The following is a 27051-nucleotide window of genomic DNA, read 5'->3' as shown; positions in this document are numbered from 1 at the left end:
ACTAATTCCATAAATCCTGTCAACATAAAACTTTTAATTCTGTGTGGTCCCCAATAACTTTCACTTTAACTACCACTTTAACCACCACTTTAACCACTTTAACTACTTTGACTGGGACCACTTTTAAACCTTTGACCAAGACCACATCTAGAAGATCTCTAACAGCTTTTCAAAACTAAAAACTAACTATGACTACATTAAAACTTTGTAAACAAAAATATGTAAAAAATATTTGAGTTTTATTTTTCAAATTTTTTTTTTCAAAACTTTATTTTCACACTTTTTATTAAGAATTTTTATTTTTCAAAAAAAAAAATTTCAAATTTTTTATTCTGAATTTTTTTTCAAAATTTTTTTTCAAATTATTTTTTTTTTCAAAATTCTTTTTCAAAATTCCTTTTCAAAATTGTTTTTCAAAAAAAAATTTCAAAATTTTTTTTCAGAACTTTTTTCAAAATTCTTTTTTGAAATTTTTCTTCAAAATTTTTTTGAGTCCTTCTAGATACTACTTTTAATTATTTTGAATTCTATAAACCTTACTACATAACTCTCTAAATAGTTTCGTTTAATCCTACAAACTGGTGAAAAAAATTTAATTTTTAAATTTTTTCAATATTTTATTTTTTAAAAATGTAAAAAAGAATTCGAATTTTTTTTTTTTTCAAATCTCCTTCTAGATACACATATTATCTTGTGAACATACACATAGTATCCTGTAAACATATACATATTATCCTGTGAACATACACATATTATCCTGTGAACATACACATATTATCCTGTGAACATACACATATTATTCTGTAAATATATACATATTATCCTGTGAACATACACATAAAAAACTATAATAACATGTGTTAAATTCTATAAACATATTGTCCTAATCCTTTGAACATTCACATATAATCCTGTGAACATTCACATATAATCATGTGAAAATGAACAAATAATACTATGAACATTCACATATAATTCTGTGAACATTCACATATTATCCTGTGAACATTCACTTATAATCCTGTGAACATTCACATATAATCATGTGAACATACATACTGTAATTGAAATTATATTTTTTTATTTGGTTCATTCTTGTTGAAACGTACTAATTTTATAAAAAATCTCTTTACATAGAATTTCACATATAATCCAGATATAGATGGTCATAGGATCTACATCGTCAATTTGGAATAGTTGAAATTCACATATAAAAAACTATAATAACATGTGTTAAATTCTATAAACATATTGTTACTACATCTGGATGCTGCTTTCAATTGTTTTGAATTCTTTAAAATTTTCAAATTTTGTAAACAGATATATGTAAAAAAAAATTCAATTTTTTTTTCAATTTTTTTTTGTAAACTTTTTTTGCAATTTTTTTTTCAAATCTCTTTCTAAGTGTTATTTCCAATTATTTTGAATTCTGTAAACCTTATCACATAACTCTATAGATAGTTTCGTTGAATCTTGTGAACCTATAAAAAAAATTCAAATTTTTTTTTTTTAAATTTGCATCTCAACACCACTTTCAATTGTTTTGAATTTTGTAAACTTGATCACATTACTCTGTAGACAATTTCGTTGAATACTGTAAAAAAAAAGTTTCAAATTTTATTTTTTTTAAATTTGCATCTAGATGCTACTTTTAATTATTTTGAATAATGTAAACCTTATCACATGACTGATATGTAGACAATTTCATAGATCTAAATACTCAAACAGAAACAAGTACATTCACTGAAACTAGAAAAGGCATATGAAATACAACACTATATGGAAAGTCAATTAAAGATGAAAGACACAATTCGACTTCAGGCCGCCTTCACCGGTTCCAGTGCTTCAATCATGACCACACTGTTTCCTCTGATCACCTGGTGAAGAATTAAGTTATATAGATTTATATCAAATCAGTGCAGTAACTTGCGATAATGATTGAAACCATAATATTGTCATATTAATTACAAGCAAAACACAACACACCTGTATCACTTCAGATAAAACAAAATTCCCTAGTTTTACTAAATTGATAATAATAGTGAACCATTTTAATCACCATAACTATCAATATTATGCATTAATTATTACTTGTCACCTTAGACTAACACAGTTACTTTGTTAACAACTACTCCAACAATCATCATTTAACCTTTGCTTAGAAAGTAGTCCGAACTTTCAAACTTGTTATTTTCATGAAAACTTTAGACATCAAACTTTGCCAGAATCAAGAGATTAAGTTTTTAAGCTGACCATTAAGTGAAGATTAAAAAGATAAATGACCAATCAATCCCCTTCACTTTAGTTTGGATTTGACCTTGTTTTGGTGTACAAGAAGGTGAGTATTTCACTGGGGTAAACAGAAAAAGTAAATGAGCTCAAATAAAAAATTAAATTAATAAGACGTACCACTATGCCAATGTCATTATTTTCATTGCCATTAAGCTCAACATAATTATCAACCACCAAGTTCATAAATTGGTCAAATCCACGTAGAGTTTCAATTACAACCTGATTTGCATTTAGCTTGGCTAGAAAATAAAAAATGGTAAATGTTAGAATTTTAGAGCAGAAAATCAAGAACAAAATGAGCAGTTATGTAGCAATATATTGGACATGAAAAGTACAGTTTCATGGACTTATCAATCTCAGCACTGTGCAAGTCAAGCCTGATAGCAGATCTGTACCAGTCAAATACTGACCAAACCATCTGGTACTGGTATCGGATAACTAACGAGAAAATAACATTGGTTAGAGAAGCAAAGCTAAACAGAAATTGGATACTTAACTTTAAATTGACAACTTTTATGTTTCATCAAATATCCATTCAACTGTCTGAATACATTGATTAGTTCAAGCAAGTACATGTATGCTCTACTTATCTCATCCCAAAGTATTAGAATATAGAGAACAATTTGAATATCAGTTGGAATCTGTATAGGAATATTTCACAAGAACAGATTCTATATATTCCAATAATTATTTGGTCAGGTTTCTCCAATAGCCAAGGAAGAGGCAATAAGCCTGCTGGAGCTATGCAAACCAACCTCTGTCATAGAGGACCTGTCACTAGTAAACTACCTAGTGGTGAATTGAATCCAAAACCATGCTATATACACTAGCGATGAATCCCGTAAATCTAATGCAATAATCCTGTAATGAACCAGTATAAACAGACCTGGAAATAACATGCCACTTAAGATGAAATTCAAAATAATTAGGATCGCAAAGTTCGTGACATAATTAGGATCACAAAGTGGGTACAAGAGTGATTTTTTCTTCTTAGTCCTAGTTTTTTGTTGATTAACATTAAATGCCTAAAATCTCTCTTAGATCATTTTTTCATCAAGACATGCATTAACAAAAGCAAAGTTCAATATTATCCAAAAGCCAACTTTCAATACCATCCCTATCTGTTTGATAGAACGACACCTACTTTCGACCAGCTTGATGATTTAATGACCCATTGCCAGAAGTTGTGAATTTATTTTCAAATAAGTTTGTGAAGAGCTAATACTAAGCAAGTGAATGAGCACCTTGATCAAAATCTCAAAACCATAAGACAAGCTCAAATGCTGCAAATTTTACCTCTTCTCTTAATTTACTATTAGGCCACTGAAATCGAAACAAGTTCAGAAGATTAAAAATAGATACAACCCCCGTTACACTCCTTAAAGACAATGAAACCAAATATTAACCAGCATGATAATATGAGGAGAATAAAGAAAAAAATAGTTAGATTATTAGTGTTTCTTGGGTTTGATAATTATAACTTTTATTCACAAGAGTTAAAAGGATAAGCAAATGGTACTGTATCTGATCAGCTTGGTACCAATCTCTAGGTAATCTGATCTCAAGCCTTACTAGAATTTTTAATCATGTTTACAAGGTAGCAGCTAGTTAATTAAATTACTATTGAAGCCTGACTAAAGTACTGTTAGTAACAAAAGTATTTACCATAATTAAATATTAATCAATCACTGAACATCCTGATCCACCGTGGATAGTACCCAGTAGAAATTGGGGTTGGGCCATCTGATACATGCTTTTGTTACAAAACCTTTTATTTTTGCTAAAATTGAATATATCTCTGTAACTAGATGACAAATCAAATCAAGGCAAGAAAAAGAACCAAACCACTGCTTTGAATTCCTTTGACTTCCTCGATCAGAGTTAACGCTTCCTTGGCGGTGAAATATGATCTCGGATCGGATTCGTGGAGATCAGATTCATTTTTACCAACGGCGATCTTCCTTTTGCACAACTTTCCGGCGATTTTCCTACAGGTTCGTCTTTACTGACGGCAACAATGCGGCGGCGGCAGTGGTAGCAACAGATGAAATCGATCCGCTTGGCTGTGGTTGAGTGGAGGTCCAGAGGTGACGCCAGGAGCAAAGAGATCTGAAAAGAGATTGGGAGGCGAGAAGAGAAGAGAACGGGAAAGATCGATTGGGAGGATATGAGAAACCAGAACAAGAAAGAGTAGATCGGGAAAGTTTTATCTTTAGACCGTTAAAAGCGGTTGAAAAGACAGTTAAAACCGCGTGAAAAAGGCAAACGGGGATTTTCCGGGGACTGTAAGTCGGGGGATGATACCTTTTCTCAAATAAATAACCATTGTCAAGGGACCCCTCCTATATCGCCAATGACTTTATAAAATTAAGATGTACATAGCAGAATAAGTTCACAAAATTGGAAACCCCAAACAATTGCCATTTCTGTTGGTACCAGTAACAGCTTGTACCATGTCAAAGTGGGATCCTTCATTTTAAAACTGGAAAAACGAACTTAAAAGAAGAGATTTGAAATCGGAGGCCACTTTTCTGACAGCTAGGGACTCAGGTGGTGCATTGTGTTACTTTGCAAAAAAATGCAGATAGAATTATATATGCAAATTCTACATATGAAAACACCTTTCGTCAAATAATTCCTAAAAATATAAGTTGAATTATGCAAATGCAATCTAAATTATGAGAATGTAGGGTTGAATTCCAGAAATGCAGAATTTATTAAATGTATAATTTTAGAGATGACCCGAATATTGCTGTTGTAATTCCTTAAAAAAAACCTGACACGATCCTAAACAAATATCATATGGAGAATTTGACGAAAAGAACAATGGAGAAGAAAAATATTTTCCTTTGTTTGGAGGCCAGCGAAGTTGGTAACAAAGGTGTAGACATGTTCTTTATTATTATATATATTATGCCCTGAAAATGGTATACTTTGTACAATTCCTTATTTAGCTAAAAAAATGACAAAGTCCCCCCTCCTTTCTTTTTTCTATATTTCTGCATAAATGAGACTAAAAGATGATCTACTGTTAAGAATTTGGGGAGGGTAAATATTTATTATTGGATCCATGGTTAGGTTTAAACCAGTCCCAATTTTCATATTTTGCTGCATTTTTATTTTTATATATTTACTTTTCGTCAAGAGATTGAATACTACATAATTTATATATTAATTTAGTGCAGATTTAGAGAAAATTAATGAAACGAATAAAATACAAAAATAATATCAATATGGTATCATCAAAACATGAGCTGCACTAACATGTGATAAACAATTCCTTGCATAGAACCAATCATTTTTAGGTCCTATAAATGAAACTTTTTCCTAAATTACCAAAAGAAATAGAGAAGGATGAAAACAAAACAGCTCTAATATATATGTCACATGAAGAGGTTGGGGCAGGATGTTAGCTAGCTAATTAATTAGTTTCAGGTTCCTCTTAGTTTTTTTTTCAACTATTTAATTATTAATTAATGAACTGGATATCATTTACCTTTTAATTACTTAATCTTAGTTATTGAATTATGGAATCATATTTTGTTATTTGTTTGATAATAAAGACATTGGAACCAAAGAAAACTGGAAAGCTTCATCAAAGGAGGGAAATATTTTTTTCGCTTGCAATTAATTGGCAGCTTCTATATATGAGCGTAGCACATGACAATTAGGGGGCGTTTGGTTCGCTCTATTGGAGGTTGATTCCCTGGCATCTCAATGCCATTTTAGTTATTACCGTGTTTGGTTAAAACAGAAAGGGAATAGACACATGAATCACTGATTCCCTTGCAATCCTAATGCCGTAGTTCATGGCTATATCGCCGAGTTTTTTTGTCTGTTGCCTTTAATCCTCTGTTTGTGGAGCGCAGACAAAAAAAAATACTAGCATTTTATGTTAGAATAATTATATTCATCCCCACACTCCTATCTCCCTTCTATCCCCTCAACTACAATTTAGGAATGTTATATTATGGTCCCCACTAATTATTTAAATATTTCTAAAATTAAAGGATCCAAATTAAATAAGGAATGTGATGATTATTTAGAGATTGTACTATGGTCCCCACTAATTATTTAAACACTTCTAAAATTAGAGGTTGTACTATGGTCCTCACTTATTATTTATCCATACAAACAAATATTCATCACCATAAACGTACACGAGGTGATTATTCAAATATTTTTTACATATGTATAAATACTCTAGTGTATAAGTATAAATACTCTAGTGTATAAGTATAAATACTCTAGTGTATAAGTATAAATATTTGCAATACTTGATATTAATACTTTTATATGTCAGTCAGTGTCATATGTAAAAAATACTTGAAAGTATAGGTATAAATACTTGCACGATAAGATATAAATACTTGTGTGACGACGAGCTCGAAAGCATGTCATTATGGATCTCATTTGAAAGAGAAAATTACGTAGAAGACGTTCATGGTTTTAGATTCGCAAAATTCCTCATAGATCGTCAGAAATGTGAACGATATTGAAATAAGATAAAAAAACTCACCTCTAAAAAAACCCATCTCTAAAAACCCACCTCCAATTTGATTCACCTTATAAGTATAAATACTTCCTAATGATTAATACTTCAGAAAAAAAATCATTGCTAGAGTTTTTATGGTCCTTCATGATAGTTATGGAAGTTAATGCAGGAATAAATGTGGGGATAATTATCAACATTCTTTATGTTAATAACAATAATGCTGTTATGATATATCAAAAAAAAAAAAAAACTACAACGCTGTTAATTGGATATTTTATTAATTTGATATTATAAGTTCATTTTTTTTTTAAATGTTACAGATAAGAAAAAAATAAACATTGCTTGACTAGGGGTGATTCATGATCGAGCATGAGCGAGTTAGGGTATGCTCATGCTTGCTCATTTAGTAAATGAGCGAGTTGGTAAATGAACGAGTTTAAGCGAGTTGATAAATGAGCGAGTCGGAAATGAGCGAGTTATGAGCGGCTCACGAGTTATGAGTACTAAAATTTAATAAATTGTTATAATTCATTTAAATAAAATAGAATAAAAATTCAACAAAAATAGAATCATATTACAAAAATCAACAGTATCATCAATATTTCAACAGTGATACTTTCACCGCTATTGTCCAACAAACAACAATAGAATATAATAAAAATCAATAGTGTCATCCAACAAAGTGTAATACTTTCACAGTAGCATCAATAGACAACAATCAACATATTACAAAAATAGAATAATCCAACAGAAACTAACAACAGCACTAATTTAGGTTTAGGTATTGGGGCGTCTGTTAATGAGGCAAGGTTGTTTAGGTTTTGGGGTGTCTCTTTTTTGGAGGGTCTGTTTTCAACTTGTTCTGCTGTATTAAAAAAAATGAATGTATGATGAAACTATGAATATTACACAGGATTTAATGAGGCAAGGCTGATGTGGCAGAAATTTATTTTGGATTGAATGTGGCAGGGATTAGATGTGGCAAATCCTAAATGAGCGAGTTGGGACATGCTCATGCTCGCTCATTTATTAAATTAGCGAGTTGTTAATGAGCGAGTTTAAGCGAGTTGATAAATGAGCGAATTATGAGCAATTTACTCACTCCTATGCTTGACTGTACCTGTACAAATGGTAAATTACAGAAAATATAAGCACACTATATAGAAAAGCATATCTAGATAAATGAAAAAAAAAATTGTCGCGTAAAACAAAACCCAACGAAACTTAGTGATGTAGCATAGAAAGTAACAAACTGCTTCAGTGCTTTTTAAGGATTCTCTAAATGATTCAGTACAAGCTGAGTTCGTTCTTGTAATTTTAAATCACTCAATGATCTAAACTCTTAAAAGTGTGCCAACACATGTATGAGGATCAACGGGGCAATCGGGAGCACACACGTTAGGCAAAGGATATAGAGTTGTTCTTTGACTGTTCTAGTGAACTTTTGTTTTACAGCACTAGCTCCATCTGGAATGTGTCTCAGTAGAAACATTTCCGACATGAACCATTGAAGTTGTTGGTGGACACCAAATGGAAGGTCGACGTAAGCTAAGCAGCAAGAAATCACAAGAACTATAGTCGCAGTATTCTTGCTAATAGGATGTAGCACCACAAACAGACCAAATGCCATTGCCAAGACCATGCACCTGGCAGCAATATTAAGTATATGCATGGACATAGCAACGTACTCGTCAATCCTATCAGAATCTTCATCACTCGAGATGAATATAAGCATCATAGTAGACAAGAAGGATAAAATAAATGCCAAGAAGTTTGCGATGATACATCCCTTAGAATAAAACCTTTTGTATGGGATTGAGGTGTCAGTAACTTGATTTGTATCTCCTGGCAGAGTAAAAGCTGCAGCAAATGTCACTGTCGCAACAAGTACAGAACCCAGGCCCACTATTTGGGCTTTGGTTAGCACAAGCTCTGAGCTCTTTTTAGCAGCTCTTGCATCCGTTGTCGAATTGTGGTCCTTTATAGTGCATCTAATTAGCTCTGAGCTCCTTTTAGCATCTCTTGCATCCGTCGTCGAATTGTGGTCCTTTATAGTGCATCCAATTTGCTCTGATTTTGACATTGGGTCTTTAATGTAGTACTGAAACCAACCTGTACTGAAACGATATCCTCTTTCTTGAACATAATATTCACCCAAGATGTCCTTTTTCTGCAATGCGCCAAACAGGTATCTTCTTAGAAGGAAAAGGAATATAAAATTAAAGATGAAGTTCTAAATAAATTACAAAACTACAAAATTAGCTTTATATGTGTATTTACAGGTAAGCTCTACAAGAGACTACTTCTTTTAGAAATGGTCAAATGAATAGTGCTGACCAATTGGCAGTGATAGAAGGCTGCGCCTTCTTCTGTATTTTGCTTGCTTTTTTTTCTTTCCTTTTTGCTTTAAGAGACAGAATATAATATATAGGTCATTTGATCTTGCTAACAACTATCATCATCGACAAGTATTTCAATCTTCTAATAAAGTTTTAATATTCCTTTTTATTTGTTACTGATCTCTCACTCTTTCTCTCTCTCATGCACGCATATATGCATGTATGCACCAGTTAAAAATGTAATGGCTATAAGTTGGTTGGTTGCATGTACACTTCCATGCACGGGCACAAGGACCATCATATATAAAGTAAACAACACTTTGGAAAGGAGTCAGAAGTACTGAAGCCTGTTGGAAAAAATCTTGGATTGACACAATAAATCAAGTTCGGCCTCAACCTACTATTTTTCAAAGAAAAGAAAATTTGATCAAGGTTGATGAGAATTAGTAAGCAGCTTAACCTTAGTGTTCCTTGCAAATTTGCAGTGTCGAATCACTGAAAGGTCGAAAGCTGTTAGACTTTCCTTGTTTTGTAAAGCCAGGTCCAATTTATTGTTCTTCAAAAGAGACATCATACCACCTCGTTCTGCCGCTAAATGTAATGGTGTGTTTCCTTTGTTATCCATTGTGTTTGCCATATTATTGTAAATTTCTTTCCAGTAGGGGATGGGAAGCTTGTTTTTTGAATCTTTAAGTAATTTAAAGATAACATCTGACTTCCCCGCTTCTATGGCAATATGTAGGAAGTTCCTTCCATTGCCATCAAGTAGCTCACCTGAATCAAGGCACCTTTGTAAGAGAAGAACAATCAAGTTGACATGGCCCATGCGTACAGCAGTGTGCACAGGAAATGATCCGTCTGAATCTTGGATGTATGCCAATGATGGATCTGTATCCAACAGGAGTTTCGCAATCTTATGGTTTCCAGTTGATGCTACGTAGTGGATAGGAGTTCTTCCTGTTTCATCTGCCTTCTTACCAAGTGGTTCTGAGTACAGTTGTAATAGTTCTTGGGTGAGTTCTGTCAATAAGACAAAACAAAGAAGTTAAATTAGGCAAACCATTGTTCAGTTTTAGTAAGCAATAATTCCTTAATCCTGGCTGAAATGAGGAGCGGCTGACTGAATGCATTTTGCATTCATTTTTGACAATCTATTAACCAAACCATTAGTGCGTAACATATGCAAATATACTACAATCGTTTTTATAGCACCGGAAGAAGTTCATATTATGGGGATATTGTGATTACAGAGTGAGACTCCGTTAAATTGGATTTCAACATTTGATTGAAGAAAGGATTGAAACAGGGTGACATGCAGTATTCGAGTTTCACTGAAATATTGTCATTTTAAATTCATAAAACAGAGGTCGAAGAGGCCTGTTAATAAGAACTAAAATTTATTCAATGATGCTCAGCTCTAACCAATGGGCATGTATGATGCAGCCTAAATTACCTGTACAATGTTTATACTATATTATTTGTACTTAATTTACATAAGAAAAAGAGCTGGAAGATGCAACACGGTTACTTTATTCTTTTTCTTTTTTTTTGTTTCCTTATGAATGGACGTTCATATGTTCCACTTTATTAGTGGAAAACTAGGTTACTCTATATTTGTGTTCCTAGAAGTTCTGAATTTATGATCTCCTGAAAATCATGTTGCAACTCAGTATTTATGAAGTAAATTCATGAGGTGTTTTGAATAAAGTTAGGGTTAACCATCTCTCATGGAGAGGTCCCTTTTTTATATTAATACACTCTTGCAAATAGGTCCCTACAACATTAACTAATTAACTTACTATATCTAAATAACTCAACACTCCCCCTCAAGATGGGCGATAGATATCAATCATTCCCATCTTGTTACAAAAGATATCATACTCTTTAGAAACTAATCCTTTTGTTAAACAATCAGCTAACTGCTCTTGTGATTTCACATAGCTCAAAGTCAGAACTCCTCTATTCAGTTGCTCCTTGATAAAGAACCGATCAATCTCCACATGTTTGGTGCGATCATGCTGAACTGGATTATTGGCAATATTGATTGCCGATTTGTTGTCACACCAAAGTTGTAGGGAATCTCCTCTAAACAAGCGCAGCTCAGATAACATGTTTCTCACCCACATCAACTCGCACAGACTAACTGCCATAGCCCTGTACTCGGCCTCAGCTGTAGACCTAGCCACCACATCTTGCTTCTTGCTACGCCAAGATACGAGATTGCCTCCAACAAATACACAGTAGCCTGTAGTGGACCTACGATCATCCATACAACCCGCCCAATCAGCATCACAATAGCCTTCAATTCTCAGATGTCCAGAACTTCTGAACCATAACCCCTTTCCTGGACTTCTTTTAATATACCTGAGAATTCTGCGAACTGCCTCCATATGTTGCTCTCTGGGATCATGCATATATCTACTCACCACACTCACTGCATGAGTAATATCAGGTCTTGTATGGCATAGATATATAAGCCGTCCAACTAATCTATGATACTGCTCTTTACATACCAGGTCACCACCCTCGGCACACATCTTATGATTCTGCTCGATAGGAGTAGATGCAACTTTGCAACCTAACATCCCTGTCTCTGAGAGAAGATCCAGAGCATACTTCCGCTGAGAAAGCACTATACCCTTTCGCGACCTTGCAATTTCAATTCCAAGGAAGTACTTCAACTGCCCCAGATCTTTAACTTCAAATGCCTCTCCCAGCTGCTTCTTCAACCGTAGGATTTCTTCAACATCATCCCCGGTGATTATAATATCATCAACATAGACCGCCAGGACAGTGATACGAGTTTTGGAGTGCCTGTAAAATACCGTATGATCCCCATTGCACTGCTTGTATCCCATACCACAAACTGTCAGCCTAAATCTATCGAACCATGCCCTCGGAGACTGTTTTAACCCATACAGAGACTTCCTCAACTTGCATACCTTCCCAGCTGCTTGAGAATTAGCGAAGCCTGGCGGAATCTCCATATACACCTCCTCTTGGAGATCTCCATGCAAAAATGCATTCTTGACATCTAGCTGGTGTAGTGGCCAATTAAAGTTGGCAGCACATGACACCAACATTCTAACCGTGCTCATCTTTGCTACTGGAGCAAATGTCTCATCATAGTCGATGCCATACGTTTGGCTGTAGCCTTTAGCAACCAATCTGGCCTTGTATCTATCAATCTTGCCCTTTGGAGTTTGCTTAACAGTATACACCCACTTACATCCAACAGCCCGTTTTCCAACTGGCAAAGATACCAGCTCCCAAGTGTCATTCTTCTTTAAGGCCTGCAGTTCCTCTTGCATGGCACTCAACCACCTAGGATCTTGCTTAGCTACCTGCCAGTTGTTAGGTACAGGCACTGAATGCAATGATGCAATGAATGACTTGTATGCAGGTGGAATGGATGCATATGATATGTAATTCGCAATGTCAGTCTCCCAACTACCAAACTTAGCTGGAGGTATTCCAGCATTGACTCGAGGGGTTCTGCGGGGCAAGGCAGGATCATTAGAAGTATCAGGGAAGGAATCGTTACCTCTCGACTCAGGTGGAGAAGGCACTGGTGAGGAGGAACTTGGGACATCAGCGTTTGTGGGTACTGGTATTTGGACAGGAGGCAGCTCATGCTGCTGTTTCTGTCTTCTCGTGTATACTCTCATCTCCCCCTGACCTTGATTGCCAACTCCTGAGTCACCACCACTACTCGGCAAGTCACCATCACTACTTAGTGACTCAATAGGACATGGAATCATCCCAACCACAATGCCATTCTCATTCTCAATGCCATTCTCATTCTCATTCTCCCCCTCTCTACTAGCATCAGTAGAGCCATCTCCAAACAAGGAGCTCAACTCCGTCTTCTCCCCATAAAAAGGTTCAAACTCTCGAAAAGTCACATCCATACTGACAAACAACCTTCTTTCAGTGGGACACCAACACTTGTATCCTTTCTGACTTGATGAGTAGCCAACAAAAATACATTTAACTGCTTGCGGATCCAGTTTACTCACCATTAATCTGTGATCCCTCACATAACATGTGCATCCAAACACTCTTGGTGGAACAACAAAAACATTCGAGCCCAAGAGCATCTCACATGGTGTCTTCATCCCCAATACTCTTGATGGCATCCTGTTGATCAAATAAGCTGCTGTCATAACAGCCTCACTCCACAAAAACTTAGGCACATTCATTGTCAACATCAATGAGCGTGCCACTTTCAGTAGATGTCTATTCTTGCGTTCAGCGACCCCATTCTGAGCAGGAGTGTCTGGACAGGTGGTTTGATGAAGAATTCCCTGACTAGAGATGAGAGTCGCAAACTCCTTGTTAACATACTCAGTCCCATTATCTGTTCGAAGAATCTTCACCTGCACTCCAAACTGGGTCTTCACATAAGCCGAGAAATCTTGAAAACATTTGTAAACCTCAGATTTCTGCTTCATCATATATATCCAGGTCATACGTGAATAACAATCAATGAAAGTAACAAACCATCTAAAACCACTAATAGAGGTAATAGGACATGGTCCCCAAACATCAGAATGAATAAGTGCAAATGGCTCAAAACTTCGAAGACCAATCAGTTTATAAGTAGAACGAGTATGTTTTCCAAGTTCACAGGCATTACAAAATAACTTTTTTCTATTCACTTTCTTCATTATCTCAGGTTCGAGCCTATTCAAACTATCAAAAGATAAATGCCCTAATCGGCAATGTTGAAGCATTGCTTCTGCCTCTGGTCCTCCACTAACAGCAGCAACAATCATTGCAGTCTCTCTGTCCAAGTACCAAAGGCCATCACGCCTGATGCCAGTCCCAATCCTCCTCCCCGTTTCCTTCTCCTGGAAGACACACATCCCAATCAAACAACACAGTGCAATTCAATTGATCAATGAGTGAGCTAACAGATAGTAAGTTAACTGGAAACGAAGGAACATGCAATACAGATGATAAGGTAATAGATGAAGTGCAATGGACCGAGCCAGTACCCCTGATGGGTTGGGATGTCCCATCAGCAGTCTGAACTGTCTCAGGATGCATATGCTTACTTGGATAAAATAATGCAAACTCACTAGATGCTCCTGTGACATGTCTAGATGCACCTGAGTCTATGATCCAATCAACATGAGTTTTAGTGGATGCAAGTGCCTGAACCTGTGTACCTTTGTTTGCATGAGCATAACCAGCAAAGTTACCAAAGCAGGTAGTGTTATCCAGATCCTGAGTGACTTGTCCCTTGCCCTTAGAACTCTCAACCTGAAGCTTGAACTGGCGTAGTTCCTCCAACTCTATGATTTCAGCTTCAGTCATCTCAGCAGTAGTCTGGGACTCCTCTGCCACAGCTAGGTGAGCAACTCCTCGACCTCCTCGACTTGCACGACCACCTCTCTGTCCTCTGCCTCCTCGGCTACCACCAGTATTGCGGGGTTGAGGGCAATTGTAGCTGAGGTGCCCTTTCTTTCCGCAATTGTAGCACTCTCTATTGTCTCTGACGTAAGCATCAGGAACCACCAATGCCGAGCGAACAGCAGGTGAGGTCTCGCCTGTCATCACTTTCTGTCTGATCTCCTCTTGTTCCATCGATGCAATAGCCTCATCCAATGAGGGGAGAGATGGCAGGTGACACATTGATGCTCTTCTTCCCTCAAACTTTGGATTCAGGCCCTTGAGAAAACGAGCCACCCGCCTGCGCTCAAGATACTGTCTCCCAAGAAGAACATCTGTCGGGTTCTGGAGCGATAGCGGATCATAGTGGTCCAAATCAGCCCATAAGTGACGTAACTCTGCTGCATACTGATGAACTGTCTTCTCCCCCTGTGTGGTGGCATCAATCTTCTCCTCTACTTCCATCATCATCATCACACTCCCGGCTCCTGAGTACATTCCCTCCAATGTCTTCCAAACATCAGTTGCACTTGAGATAGATTCTACCATCCCAGCTATGCTTGTGGACACAGAAGTCAGCAACCAAGAAACCACCAGAGAATTAGTGTTACTCCATGTGTTCCACTCAGCACTCGCCTTCTGCACCGGCTCAGTGCACTCCCCCTTCACATACTTTTCAAGTCCTTTGATCCGAAGGTTCAGCAATGCCCTTCTAGACCAACTCAGATAATTTCTCGTTCCCTCAAGCTTGATGTCATTAGGCAGCAACTCAATCCTCTGCATTACTTGCGCCGACTCCGGTGCGGCCACGATTGTCCTACTAGAATTCTCCTCTAGTTTGGTCTGAAATACCCTAGCTACCCCTTCCAGGATCTCTTTCAGTTCCTGACTAGTCACAGGTGTTCCCATCTTCACAGTTGGCTGCCCTCTCAAATCCAACAAGAAACGAGATCAAACACAACTCAACCACGGGCCGTGCACCTACACACGATCACACCTTTCTCCATTTATCTATACAACCCCAAGTTCATGCACATCTAGAAATTCTAATGCCTTTCCCTCTTTTTTTTTTTTTTTTAATATGATAAAAGAAAAAAAACGGAAGTCACCGATAACAAAAAAATAAAAACAATCTAAATGAAGTCACTAACGGATCTGAAAGTAAGAAATCACCATATGAGTCGCTAGTGACCCAGAGTCATAAAAGAAATTGCTAGCGCCAAAAACAAAAAGGAAAATCGCGGCCAGAAAGAAAAGAAACGCAACTAAATTGAAGTCGCGTCAAAGAGATCGCTAAAAAAGGAGTCAGTATCGCTGAAGTCAGAACTGACTGAAACTGAGGCGGAGTCACCTGATTCCCTAACAGAGAAATTTCATAGCCGCCTCTAAGGCTCTGATACCATGAGGTGTTTTGAATAAAGTTAGGGTTAACCATCTCTCATGGAGAGGCCCCTTTTTCATATTAATACACTCTTGCAAATAGGTCCCTACAACATTAACTAATTAACTTACTATATCTAAATAACTCAACAATTCATTTGCTAGAGCTAACAAGCCAAAGGCCAGGGGTGTTCATTGGTCTATTTGGTTCAAAGCAAACAAAAAGTAGTCGAACCAAACAATACATTAACAAAAATATAAATTGAATCGACTGAATAACCAATCAACCAAACTAGAAACTGAATCAATTAAATCAAAGTTTAATTTGGTTAAACTAAATTAGTATGAAAAATTCAATTTGTAACGGTTAACATAAATATTAAGTAGCTGATTTATGTATAATATGTGTAACATTAAAGTAATAACACAATATTAACTTGGTTTGTTTGATTTTTTTCAGTTTATTTGGTTTTCAAACACCATAACAAAAAAAAGAACAAAACAACCAAACTATTTTAACCAAAATAAATTTTGATTGTAAATAAAAACAAAAAAAAACTGTACCATCTGAACACAACCCTAGCAAGGACTGCCGTCTCAAGTTGAATAAAATAAAATCAATCGATATTACTACATACCTTGGCCTTGGAGCACTGCAGCATGCAACGCTGTCTGTTCTCTCGGTCCTGAGTAAAATTCAGATGTAATTTCGTGATTTAACATTTTTTCCACCATATCCTTTACTATATCGAGTGATCCCCTTGCAGTAGCCAAATACAAGGGAGATACAAGATCATCATTGACAAGGCCCGCCAATTCCAGATCACTATCCATCAGAGTTGCGACAACAGCTCCATGGCCATGTGTGGCAGCTTCATGTAAGGCTGTTTCTCCCAGGCAGTTCTTTTGTCTAAGCAGCTCTTTCATCCCATCCTCACCGAATGCTGATTTGGCACAATCTATCAACTTCAAAATGATGTTCATTCTCCCAAATCTTGCAGCATGGTGGAATGGTGTCTCATTTCGTACATTGCATACCTTCAGCAATGAGTTATCTTTGTCACAGATTGTTGACACAAGATCTACGTGGCCATTGGCAGACAATATGTGAAGAATGGTATTCTTCATACCTGTAAAAGGAATTGTCATTTTGGCCGGCATTATCAAACGCAGACTAGTATTCTACTTTCATGAAATATCATATAGGTTTGGTCTTATATATGGTGGTGTTTGGTTGAGGCATTATCAGTTCTTGTTAATTAGATTGTTGAGTTTAATACAGATTCAGGGTAGGGCAATCATATTTTCTAGGGTAGGATAAAAGTCTAAAACTCAGTTCTTGTGAGTTAATTTTAGATGTTCAGAGTTGGACAGTTGCCTTTTTTTTTTTTTTTTTTTGAAACAAGGCTTATTAGCCCATTTTCATTGCTGAAAATTGTTAATTACAGATGCTAACAAGAACCTCTAAACTCCTCGAAATAACCCCGATCTCTGAAACAAAACCAAAACAACATTTTTAACCGCAGTCTTCTATACTCCTCTCTATACCTAGATAAGAAACCCTAACAAAATCTTTTGAACTGGTACCAACAGTGTACCAGTTATTCTTATCTTTTATTACAAAAAACACACAAATCACTAAAGACTAAAAAACTGTACCCTCAGGCTTCACAACCACCAATTGAGAAATTATGCTTCATTTTCTTCACCTATGGAACTCTTTTATGCTCCCTCTATTGTTTTACGCAGACAAGCCTAGCACCCTCAGTCCACCCTTCCTCGGACGCAGACTACCTCCTCGAAGAGTTTTGTTCTGCACATCCCCGACAACCCCCTGGTTCACATCCAGCGTAGAAATTGTTTCTTCTAAATTTGCTACATGGTTCCTCAGATTCTTCTGCCTTATAGCTTCAATCTCAGAAAACATTTGTTGCCTTATAGCTTCGATATCATAAACCATCTTCTCTGAGCACACTGGATCTTTATCTTTGTTGATTGAACAGATAACAACACCAATCTCATCTTCACACCTCTTTTCTTCTCTAATCACACTTCTTTGTGGTAGTGCTTTAGAAACCTCAATTTATGCTAATTTGGACTGACTGTTCTAAATTTGAGCATCGATACCTGCCATGGTTATCTCCATTTCAGATCGTTTCTTTTCCATCAACTCTATTTCGTGTTTGAGTTCTGCTAACTCCATCTCCATCCTCTTGATTGAAACCATGGGCATTAACTCATACTCAGCGGGTAGGGATTGTTGGCTTGACTCCAAGTCAGCATCAGAGGGCATGAGTGGTGAAGGATGAAGTGGAGAATCAGGCGAAGTATCAGTAGAAATTTCCGAGAGCAGTGGATCAGATTTGGAAAGCTCAAAAGAGGTGTTTGCATGACATTGAGAGGATCGGTGGCCATGGCAATTGCACATAAAGCAAAGTGTCGCGTTGCAACATTTCGCCGCAAAGTGACCCGGTCACCGCAATTGAAACACAGAGGTTCAGATGGAGACGATGCTCTTTTGAGTTCGGCAAGTTTTGTTTGAACGATCTCCGCACGACCAGGCCGTCCCGTGGCAGCTTGTGGTTTGCAGTGATAGGGTTTGGTGGCATGCTGAAAGGTTAGAACCGTGGGCCTATGGGGCATCGCCATTGCTGACGACAAAGCTCGAGATAAAGGTTTGATAGATTCCTCTACTACAGCCCCTCTGTGGCCCTTGCACAACTCATGGATTGATGTCATTATTGTCGAGATTGCTTCACAGATGGCCCGTAAAGGTAATTCGAGGTCAGCGATCAGGTTGAATTGAGGAGCCGCCATCATCCTCCTCAAACCCTAACTTCGTCTTCAATTTCGCGTATGTAAGCAAATTGGCGGTGGAGAGGACGGAACTGAGATCGGAATCGAGAGAGAGAATTAGATCGTTGCCCGTATTCCTTCTTGATCTACACGAGAGAGATTTGGATTTTTTAGCAAATTTTTGAGATTTTTTGTGGTTTTCCGAATTGGCCAGAATCGCCTAGGGGCGCCTCTCTCCCCTAATCCGTTGGACAGTTGCCTTACTCTGTACTTAGCTAAATCTGCCCCTGACAATGAGAACAGGAAAACTCTGCTTCTAGCCCTATTATGGGTCTGTACATGTAAGGTTGGGTTTTTTTTTAATTTTTTTTTATCAACTATCAATTGTACATTTCTTTCGCTTTATTTTCACAGCGCAAAAAATATAGAGCAACTAAGGTATGCATATGATTAATTATGGGAATGTGTTGAAATGAGTGTTCAGTTAAACAGTGGAATTAATTGTGGGAAATCCTATTTTTCTTTCTAAATTGTTTTAATATTACACAATTTTCTTTATTAATAAAATATCAACAATGTAATTAAATAATAACATAACATCACATTACTTATTAATTATTATTTATAACATAACATTACTAATTAACTAGATTAAATAATGCAATTAAATAAGTAGATTAAATAAATAATACAATTTTCTTTATATTATTATTTCATAAATTAAATAATAACATAACATCACATTACTTATAATTATTATTTTCTAAATTATAAATATTGATAAACATTTATAAAAGATATAAATACTTATAAACAAATAAACATTTAAAATATGTGATAAAAAGATATGTCTACATCCTCGGTTGTACCTTGAAATCAATTGTGAATTTTTTTAATTTATTTTAAAAATAAATATTTTTATTTAAATTTCGCACATATTTAAAATTAAAAATTGTACAAAAATAAAAAAAATATATATTTTGGTCCGGATCTTTGAATAAGTGACATTAGTCCTATAACGAGAAGTTATATAAAGTGTAGTTCTTTATATATAAATGTGTTATGTTTGTGTTTGAGGAAAAAAAAAGAGAGAATGAATATGGGAGTCACCCACGTGGAAGAAATTGGGAGTTGAGAAAAAAATTATTCGCTTGGACATCTTTTTTTCCCATGAAAAATTACTGGGCCTCCGAACCCATTGAGTGTGAATTCCTACGTAAAGCCATACATCCGAACAGGGCCTTAATGTTGCTATTGTTTTGATAAAATTATATTACCTGTTGTGCTTCTGAGATAGTCAGACTGAGATAGCTCCATAGGTGCCCCATCCTCAACAGGTACATTTGTATGAGGGAGAGGTTGTTCATAGTTCAATCCCAGAAACTGCACCAAATCGTTGATGTTGCCCTCAATAGCCGCCTTGTGGAGCCTGTATGGCATCAGCGGGCGCTTAGGCTCAGTTTGAGTTTCGGGTTCTTCAGTTGCAGGAGAACTTGCTATCTCGCTAGTCATTAATTCTGGAGCTTGTGGTTCTTTGGTCGCAAGAGACGAACTTGTTATCTCGCTAGCCATTATTTCTGGAGCAAAATCTATTGTCTGATATGAGAGATTGATGAAAAAATGTACAAAGAACTGGTCTTATATAATTAGAAAATAGGAAAATTTGCCTCAATAACGCTGTAGTGGGGTACCAAGTCGTATATTATTATTAGAGAAAATTGGTTATTTGCCACTTCAAAACCTTAAAATTTGAAAAATGCCACTCCGAAATTAGAAATCATCATAATGCCAAACTTGGTTAATTTTTAATTTTGCCACTCCAAATAATTAATGACTAAAATACCCTCCCATCTCTTTTTCCTCTATCTTTCTTTGAATTTTGTTTGATTGTTGATGAAATTTGTTTGATTGTCGATGAAATTTTGCAAAGAACAGAACCCAATTGCAAGCCCAAAGAAACCAAACGACCACAATCGGTTGCTCTTCCCTTCAACTGCCATAACAGGTGCAAATGCTCCTGCCAGAAGAGTAGTTTCTCTAACTAATGATATTGCTGTGTTACGTATAATAGTTGGGAATAGCTCAACACAGTATATCAACATGACATCAATCGCTGTGCAAGCTGCACAACAGGATATCACTTCAGCTGCCAATTGAATTATATTGGCTATGCCGACAAATTTCATCAATAATCAAACAAAATTCAAAGAAAGATAGAGGGAAAAGATGGGGAGGATATTTTAGTCATTAATTATTTGGAGTGGCAAAATTAAAAATTAACTAAGTTTAGAGTGGCATTAGGATGATTTCTAATTTCGGTGTGGCATTTTTCAAATTTTAAGGTTTTGGAGTGGCAAATAACCAATTTTCCCTTATTATTATTACTCTTTAATACTTCAAAAATTATAGTCTATATATCTCACCAATGTTCTAAGTTAATGCCTCTTCTCGCTATCTGAAAGTTTCTCAACATCTTTTTTTTTTTCACAAATTGAAAAACAATAGATTAGTGTACTTAAAAAATATGAAGTCAACTACTGGGTTACATCAAAGGTAGTAAAAAAACATTGATCTATTCTTATTTATTAATCTAAATATGAAGATAATGTCAACACGTATGTGAATTTAATATTTCCTGTATATAAATTTTCTTGAGCCTTTTCTTTCTTCTCTCTTTTTTTTTCTCTATTTTTCTTTTAATTTTGCCTGAATTTTTTTCTTGAAATATATATTCTGTAGTGCGTTGACAATAACCCAACATTTTTATTTTTTTTCCATTTAAATAAAAATAAAAATATGGCGTCGTTCTGTTACATCCTTGAATTCTAGCACAGATAATGCTTTCTGAGTAAGCATTTTTCTCCTAGGAGTGTCTCTTAGAATGTGTCAAATCGCGCTTTTACTCATTTGCAATTGCTCTCACTCTGTTCTTTTTTTCTTCCAATGAATCATGTCTAATGAGACTTTTTTCCAAATCACGCTCTGCGCACAAATCGGATTAAGGTTCAGATATATATATATATATATTTTTCTAAACGGACTGCTGCCAAAGGAGTTCAGCTACGAAAGAGGTAGGCAAACCTAATTAATATATATAGGGGTAACTAATTAAGTTTTAATTTTCAGAGTAGACAGTTGCTTACCGCTGTAAAGGCCTCCGTCTCTAATCGTTTACTTCAACGCATATTCAATTTTTTATTTCAATTTTCCAAAATATAAAAAGAAATAATAATACATCAATTCTGGATGGAGGTAAAACGTTATCACTTTTAAACAAGGTTCTAAATAACATTTATCGCGTCATAGCGGAGAGCCTCCAAAAAAAGCTATAGCAAAAGCTATGTCACATAGCATTTTTTTATTTTTATAAAAATTATATTATATATTTGTACTAAATATCAACATTATTTAGTCTCATAGAACAATAAATAATACCAAATTGATTAAAAAATTATAATATTCATATTGAATCAATACAAAGTCCAAATTGCAACTCAAAATATCATAAACTATCGATCTTTTTCTATTCAAAATATCTTCAACATCATGACATAATTTATCTTTTTTTCTATTTAAATTTCAAAATAACTTAGAAATTGAAAAGAAAAAAAAATTCATACTTCTAGTAAAATAAACAGATGATCCTTGAAGAAATTCTTGTTAGTCCCTAAAATTTCCATAATTTAGCAATTATTTATTTGATTTATCATCAGTTAAAAAAAAACCAAGGGCAAAATGAAAAATTTATTATAGCGGACCTGAATTTGATATAATGTAATATTTATCAAAATTAAACAATATCTTCACCATTTATTTATTTTAAAGCTCATATAAATTGAAAAAAAAAACAGCTCATGTTGCATAGCACGCGCTATTTGAGCTACATGCTATGCGCTATAGCGGACCGCTATATATTACCGCTATAGTGTCCGTAGCTCAAATAGCGTGTGTTAATGTTATAGTTTAGCGTTAAGAGTCCAAAAATGCTATAGCACGCTATTTAGAACACTGCTCTTAAAAGAACGATATCAAATGATATATAACGACGTTGCACTTTGACAATGATGTTTTATCTCAGAGTCTCTGAGATAAAACATCACTGTCAAAGAAATAAAACAACAATTTTCTGACGAAATAAAACACGCTTACTGAGAAAGAGTTTTTCCTCAATAAATATCAATGTTAAAGAATAAAATATCTATTTTCTGATAAAGTAGATTGTTTGTTGAGGAATATTGTTTCTTTCTTAGGAGAAACCCTTTGTGCTATAATTCGAGTTTTAGAGAACAGTGCAATATTTTATTTTTTAGGAGGAATTTCATGTATATCACTCGAAAACATAGAAATTACATGTTTTTTCCTTTTAATTCATAATATCTTTTTTGCCCTTCTAAATTTTAAAAACTAAAAAAAATATCTATTTTACTGTCTTATGTATTCAAAATCATTTTAAATTTATAAAGTATCAATTTTGCTATTTATTAAGAAAAAAAATATGCAGCATGTTCAAAAAAAATACTAATCTTTTAACTTGACAATTTTCAAGGACAAATGAGTTTTTCTCTACTTTAGACGCTTACACAAACATATACCTAAATGCATGTCATGTGTATGCGTCAGAAGTAGTAAAATGATCTATTTACACTCGAAAACTGACAAATTGGAACTCTTTTTTTTTTTTTTCTGAGTGTGCTACAATATTTTTTTCATTTTTCTTACTAAAGGATATATAAAATCGGTATTTTATTAATTTAAAATGAGTTTTAATAGAAAAAATAATAAATGACTAAATTTGTGAGCTTTTGAAAAATTATAGTCTATATATATATCTCACTAATGTTAATCTAATTAAGTTAATGCCTCTTCTCGCTATCTGAAAGTTTCTCAACAGCTTTTTTTTTTCACAAATTGCAAAACAATAGGCTAGTGTACTTAAAAAAAAAAATGAAGTCAACTACTGGGTTACAACAAAGGTAGTAAAAAAACATTGATCCATTCTTTTTATTAATCTAAAGATGAAGATAATGTCAACATGTATGTGAATTTAATTTTTCCTGTATGTAAATTTTCTTGAGCCTTTTCTTCCTTCTCTCTTTCTTTTTCTCTATTTTTCACGAAAAGCCCGATTTTTTTAAAAATACCCAAAAAAATAATTATTTTATTAAAAATAACCAGGTTTTTGGTGGAATTTTAAAAATACCCAGGCCGCAGATTTTTTCTGCGCTCCGGAATTTTTATTCCGGGCCGCAGAAAAAATTTGCGCCCCGAAATTTTTTTTTTTTTTTTTTTTTTTTTAGAATTTTTTATTCCGAGCGCAGATTTTTTCTGCGCTCCGGATTTTTTTTTTTTTTTTTTTTTTTTTTTTTTTTTTTTAGAGTTTGGAGGAAAAAAAAATCCATTATGTATATGTATATGTATGTATATTTATATGTGTATGTATGTGTGTGTATGTGTATATGTATATGTATATGTATATGTATATGTATATGTATATGTATATGTATATGTATATGTTGTTACACTTAGGGGCACCTCTAATTGCTCAAAAACTGAAATTAAATTGCAATTGAAAGTAAGGAGATGAGTTTAGAGAAATTTGACACGCGGGGTGATAACGGAGTTCGGCAAAACAAAGGCCTACGTCTCCGGGGCTTCGCAACCTTGTGAGGTGCGCCTTCCTATTACCCAATACGAAAGGATTACAACTTGTGAACCGTTGAGCCCTTACACACCAAGCGGGAAGTCAAACGGCCAACTCAAAGAGGTGAGAACAAGGTCTCGATTATCTAGGAACACAAGAGAAACACTCAATAGCTTACTCTAACCTAATCTATAGCTAGATTGGTGAAGTAGGTTGAGGTTGCTTGAGGGATTTTGAAGTTATAGGCTCTCACAACAATGGTGGTTTCTAAGCTCTCAGAAAATCACTTTTGAAATAATTAGGGTCGGCTAAGGTGCTTTTGAAAGTGATCCCCTCAATCTATTTATAGTGGCAGCTCAAAAATGAGCTGTTTGATATAAAACGTTACCAACGTTTTATTCAAATGCGATTTAGGGTTTTAATTCTCTGACAGCTTAGTAAAACGTTGCCCAACGTTTTATAAAACGTTACAACGTTTTATAAACGTTATAACGTTTTCTAAACGTTCCAACGTTTCTAGTTTATACTGAACACCTGTTCTTCAGTTGTTCTGAGCCTGTTAAACGTTACAACGTTTCATAACCGTTATAACGTTTGTAAAACGTTACAACGTTTTATAAAACGTTCTAACGTTATAACTTGGTTTTCTTTTGATATTATTGAAGCTTCTGATCATTATAAAACGTTACCAACGTTTTGCAAACGTTCATAACGTTTTATCCCACTTTGATCAACCTCACACATACTTTATCAATCTTTTGAATCTACATTTTATATTCTTGATAAAAGTCTTCGTGATTTCTTCAGTCCAAGCATATTTCATCGCAGTTCTTTCTCTTCTTGGACCTATATGTTCTTAAAATAGAAGAAATCGTAAAATTCAATAATTGTATGTTTTTGCAAATTAGTCAAATAGACGTAAAAGATTATTGTACGAACAACAATCTCCCCCTTTTGGCGATTTGCAAAAACATACAATGTGAGTAAGTGCATAAATCGAAAATTTTCAGAAATTAGTTAATCCAGTTTTGATTTTGCATTTCAATCCATTTGTACCAATTTCTCCCCCTTTTGGAAATCGACGAAAGGGTTGAAAATTAGCACTAATTTAAAGTGCTCCCCCTCAAATTATGCACTCCCCCTCAATTTAGTAATATAGCAACAATAATTTACAAACAAAAATAAAGTTGAGGGCATAACTTTTACATGCAAAACAATTCAATTTCAATTCACCATATCAAGTTGTATATATCCATGTGCATAGCTCATGCATATACAACATTTCAACTCATGCAATCCAAGTAATTCAATAAAACTTGTCAAGGCGCCAAGATATCCAATTTTTGCAATTTTGCATTGTAGCCCCTTACAAGTTAGCAATTCATACACCATTTTTAAGATATCAATATCTCATACATATCTACACTAAATTTCAAATACCACAATTCAATCAAATCATGCAATTCAATCAATTTAAACTAGTTGAAATTCACCAATTTAACAATTCAAAACATTTCAAAACAACAATTGAACTAACATAACAAAACAACAATTCAACTAACATAACAAAACAACAATTCAACTAACATAACCTAAATCAAAGCAATTCAAACAATTCAAATTAAACATGCAATCAACAAACAATTCATGCAAATATCACACAATTTAAGTTATAAAAAATACGATCTATTCGTCATTCATGGGGTCGTTTGGTTCTTCGGCCATTTCTTCTTGACTTTCAGCTGGGATGTCTTCTTCCTCATCATCCAGGTCTTCTTCCTCAACCAGACGCTCACGTGCTCGTGCTGGGCTTCCAGAGGGACCATATTGCTTGATAAAGCGATTGGAGAGGCTTGATTGTGCTTCATCAAGCGTATTGAGAGCTCGAGCATGTGCTCGCAGTTGTTGCCTTATCTTTATTTGCCCCTTTTCAAGCTTGTCGAACCTCCTATTCATGGCTTGATGATTCTGTTGAATCTCAAGACGTTGGTTGTGCATTTGTTGACAAAGCCACATCATTTGTGCTTCTTGACCTTCTGGAGGGACAAACGCACCAGCTTGTGGCACAAATTGTGGTTGAGGTGGAGGTTGAGCCGGTGCAACTTGTTCTTCCGGATCCCAGTATTGATTGGGTAGTGCCTCTTGATGGTTTATCCATTGGTTGATGGCTCTTGCATCGGGTTCATAGCGCCTCAGACCCGATTCTGAATGACCATAGACCCACCCGATTCTTGTCAGGTGGTCAACCAAATTTGTCGGGAAGGATACTTCTGCATCTTCAGGTAGTTGGATACCGTTGAGACGGATGATTTTGTGAATGAGGTGGGCATAAGGCAGAGAGTGGACCGAGGTTGTAAATGCACCATTAATGTGACGAAGAAAGAAGTAGGGTATATTAATCCTCTTTTCATCCATTTGAATGAGATGACGAAGAAAGTACATGGGTCCCCACTCAAGATTGGTTTTGATTGTGGCTTTGGGCATAAGGATGTTGTTGATGAAGAGAAAGAGCAATCGATGTAGAGATGGAAGGTGAGAAGCATAGATTTTAGCCCCGGATATGTAGTTGCGGTCAAACCATTTCTTATAGTCAAGTGAAGTTCCATCGGCATAAAGAGGCCAACTTCTCAAGGGGTAGGTTTCCTCCCCGTCATTCTCAACCCCAAGCCATTGTGCCACAGTATCCAGAGATAGGACAATTTCTTTCCCGC

At 35.3% G+C, this 27051-nt stretch overlaps 2 protein-coding genes and 1 long non-coding RNA gene across 3 annotated transcripts; all 3 read right to left on the bottom strand.

The window, feature by feature from the left end:
• Positions 1-1698: 1698 nt before the first annotated feature.
• LOC144549029 (uncharacterized) lies at positions 1699-2700 on the bottom strand. The gene is made up of 2 exons (XR_013509545.1): positions 2410-2700; positions 1699-1877 (listed from the first exon to the last, which is right to left on the bottom strand). It is a non-coding gene; the product is annotated as an uncharacterized LOC144549029 (long non-coding RNA).
• A 5429-nt stretch (positions 2701-8129) lies between these two features.
• Positions 8130-18130, bottom strand: LOC144550644 (uncharacterized). The gene is made up of 6 exons (XM_078298630.1): positions 18031-18130; positions 17698-17889; positions 17452-17514; positions 16542-17033; positions 9587-10146; positions 8130-8957 (listed from the first exon to the last, which is right to left on the bottom strand). Exons 1-6 carry the CDS (start codon positions 18128-18130, stop codon positions 8130-8132), a joined length of 2235 nt encoding a protein of 744 aa, XP_078154756.1.
• LOC144570020 (uncharacterized) lies at positions 13841-15573 on the bottom strand. The gene is made up of 2 exons (XM_078320404.1): positions 14301-15573; positions 13841-13979 (listed from the first exon to the last, which is right to left on the bottom strand). The coding sequence occupies exons 1-2, from the start codon at positions 15430-15432 to the stop codon at positions 13936-13938; spliced, it is 1176 nt and encodes a 391-aa protein (XP_078176530.1). The 5' UTR covers positions 15433-15573; the 3' UTR covers positions 13841-13935.
• Positions 18131-27051: the final 8921 nt, after the last annotated feature.

This window comes from Carex rostrata, chromosome 2 (assembly GCF_964058835.1).
Source record: "Carex rostrata chromosome 2, lpCarRost1.2, whole genome shotgun sequence".
Taxonomy (NCBI): Eukaryota; Viridiplantae; Streptophyta; class Magnoliopsida; order Poales; family Cyperaceae; genus Carex; species Carex rostrata.
The sequence above is the reverse complement of the archived record's forward strand: the minus strand, read 5'-3'. Positions and strand labels throughout refer to the sequence as shown.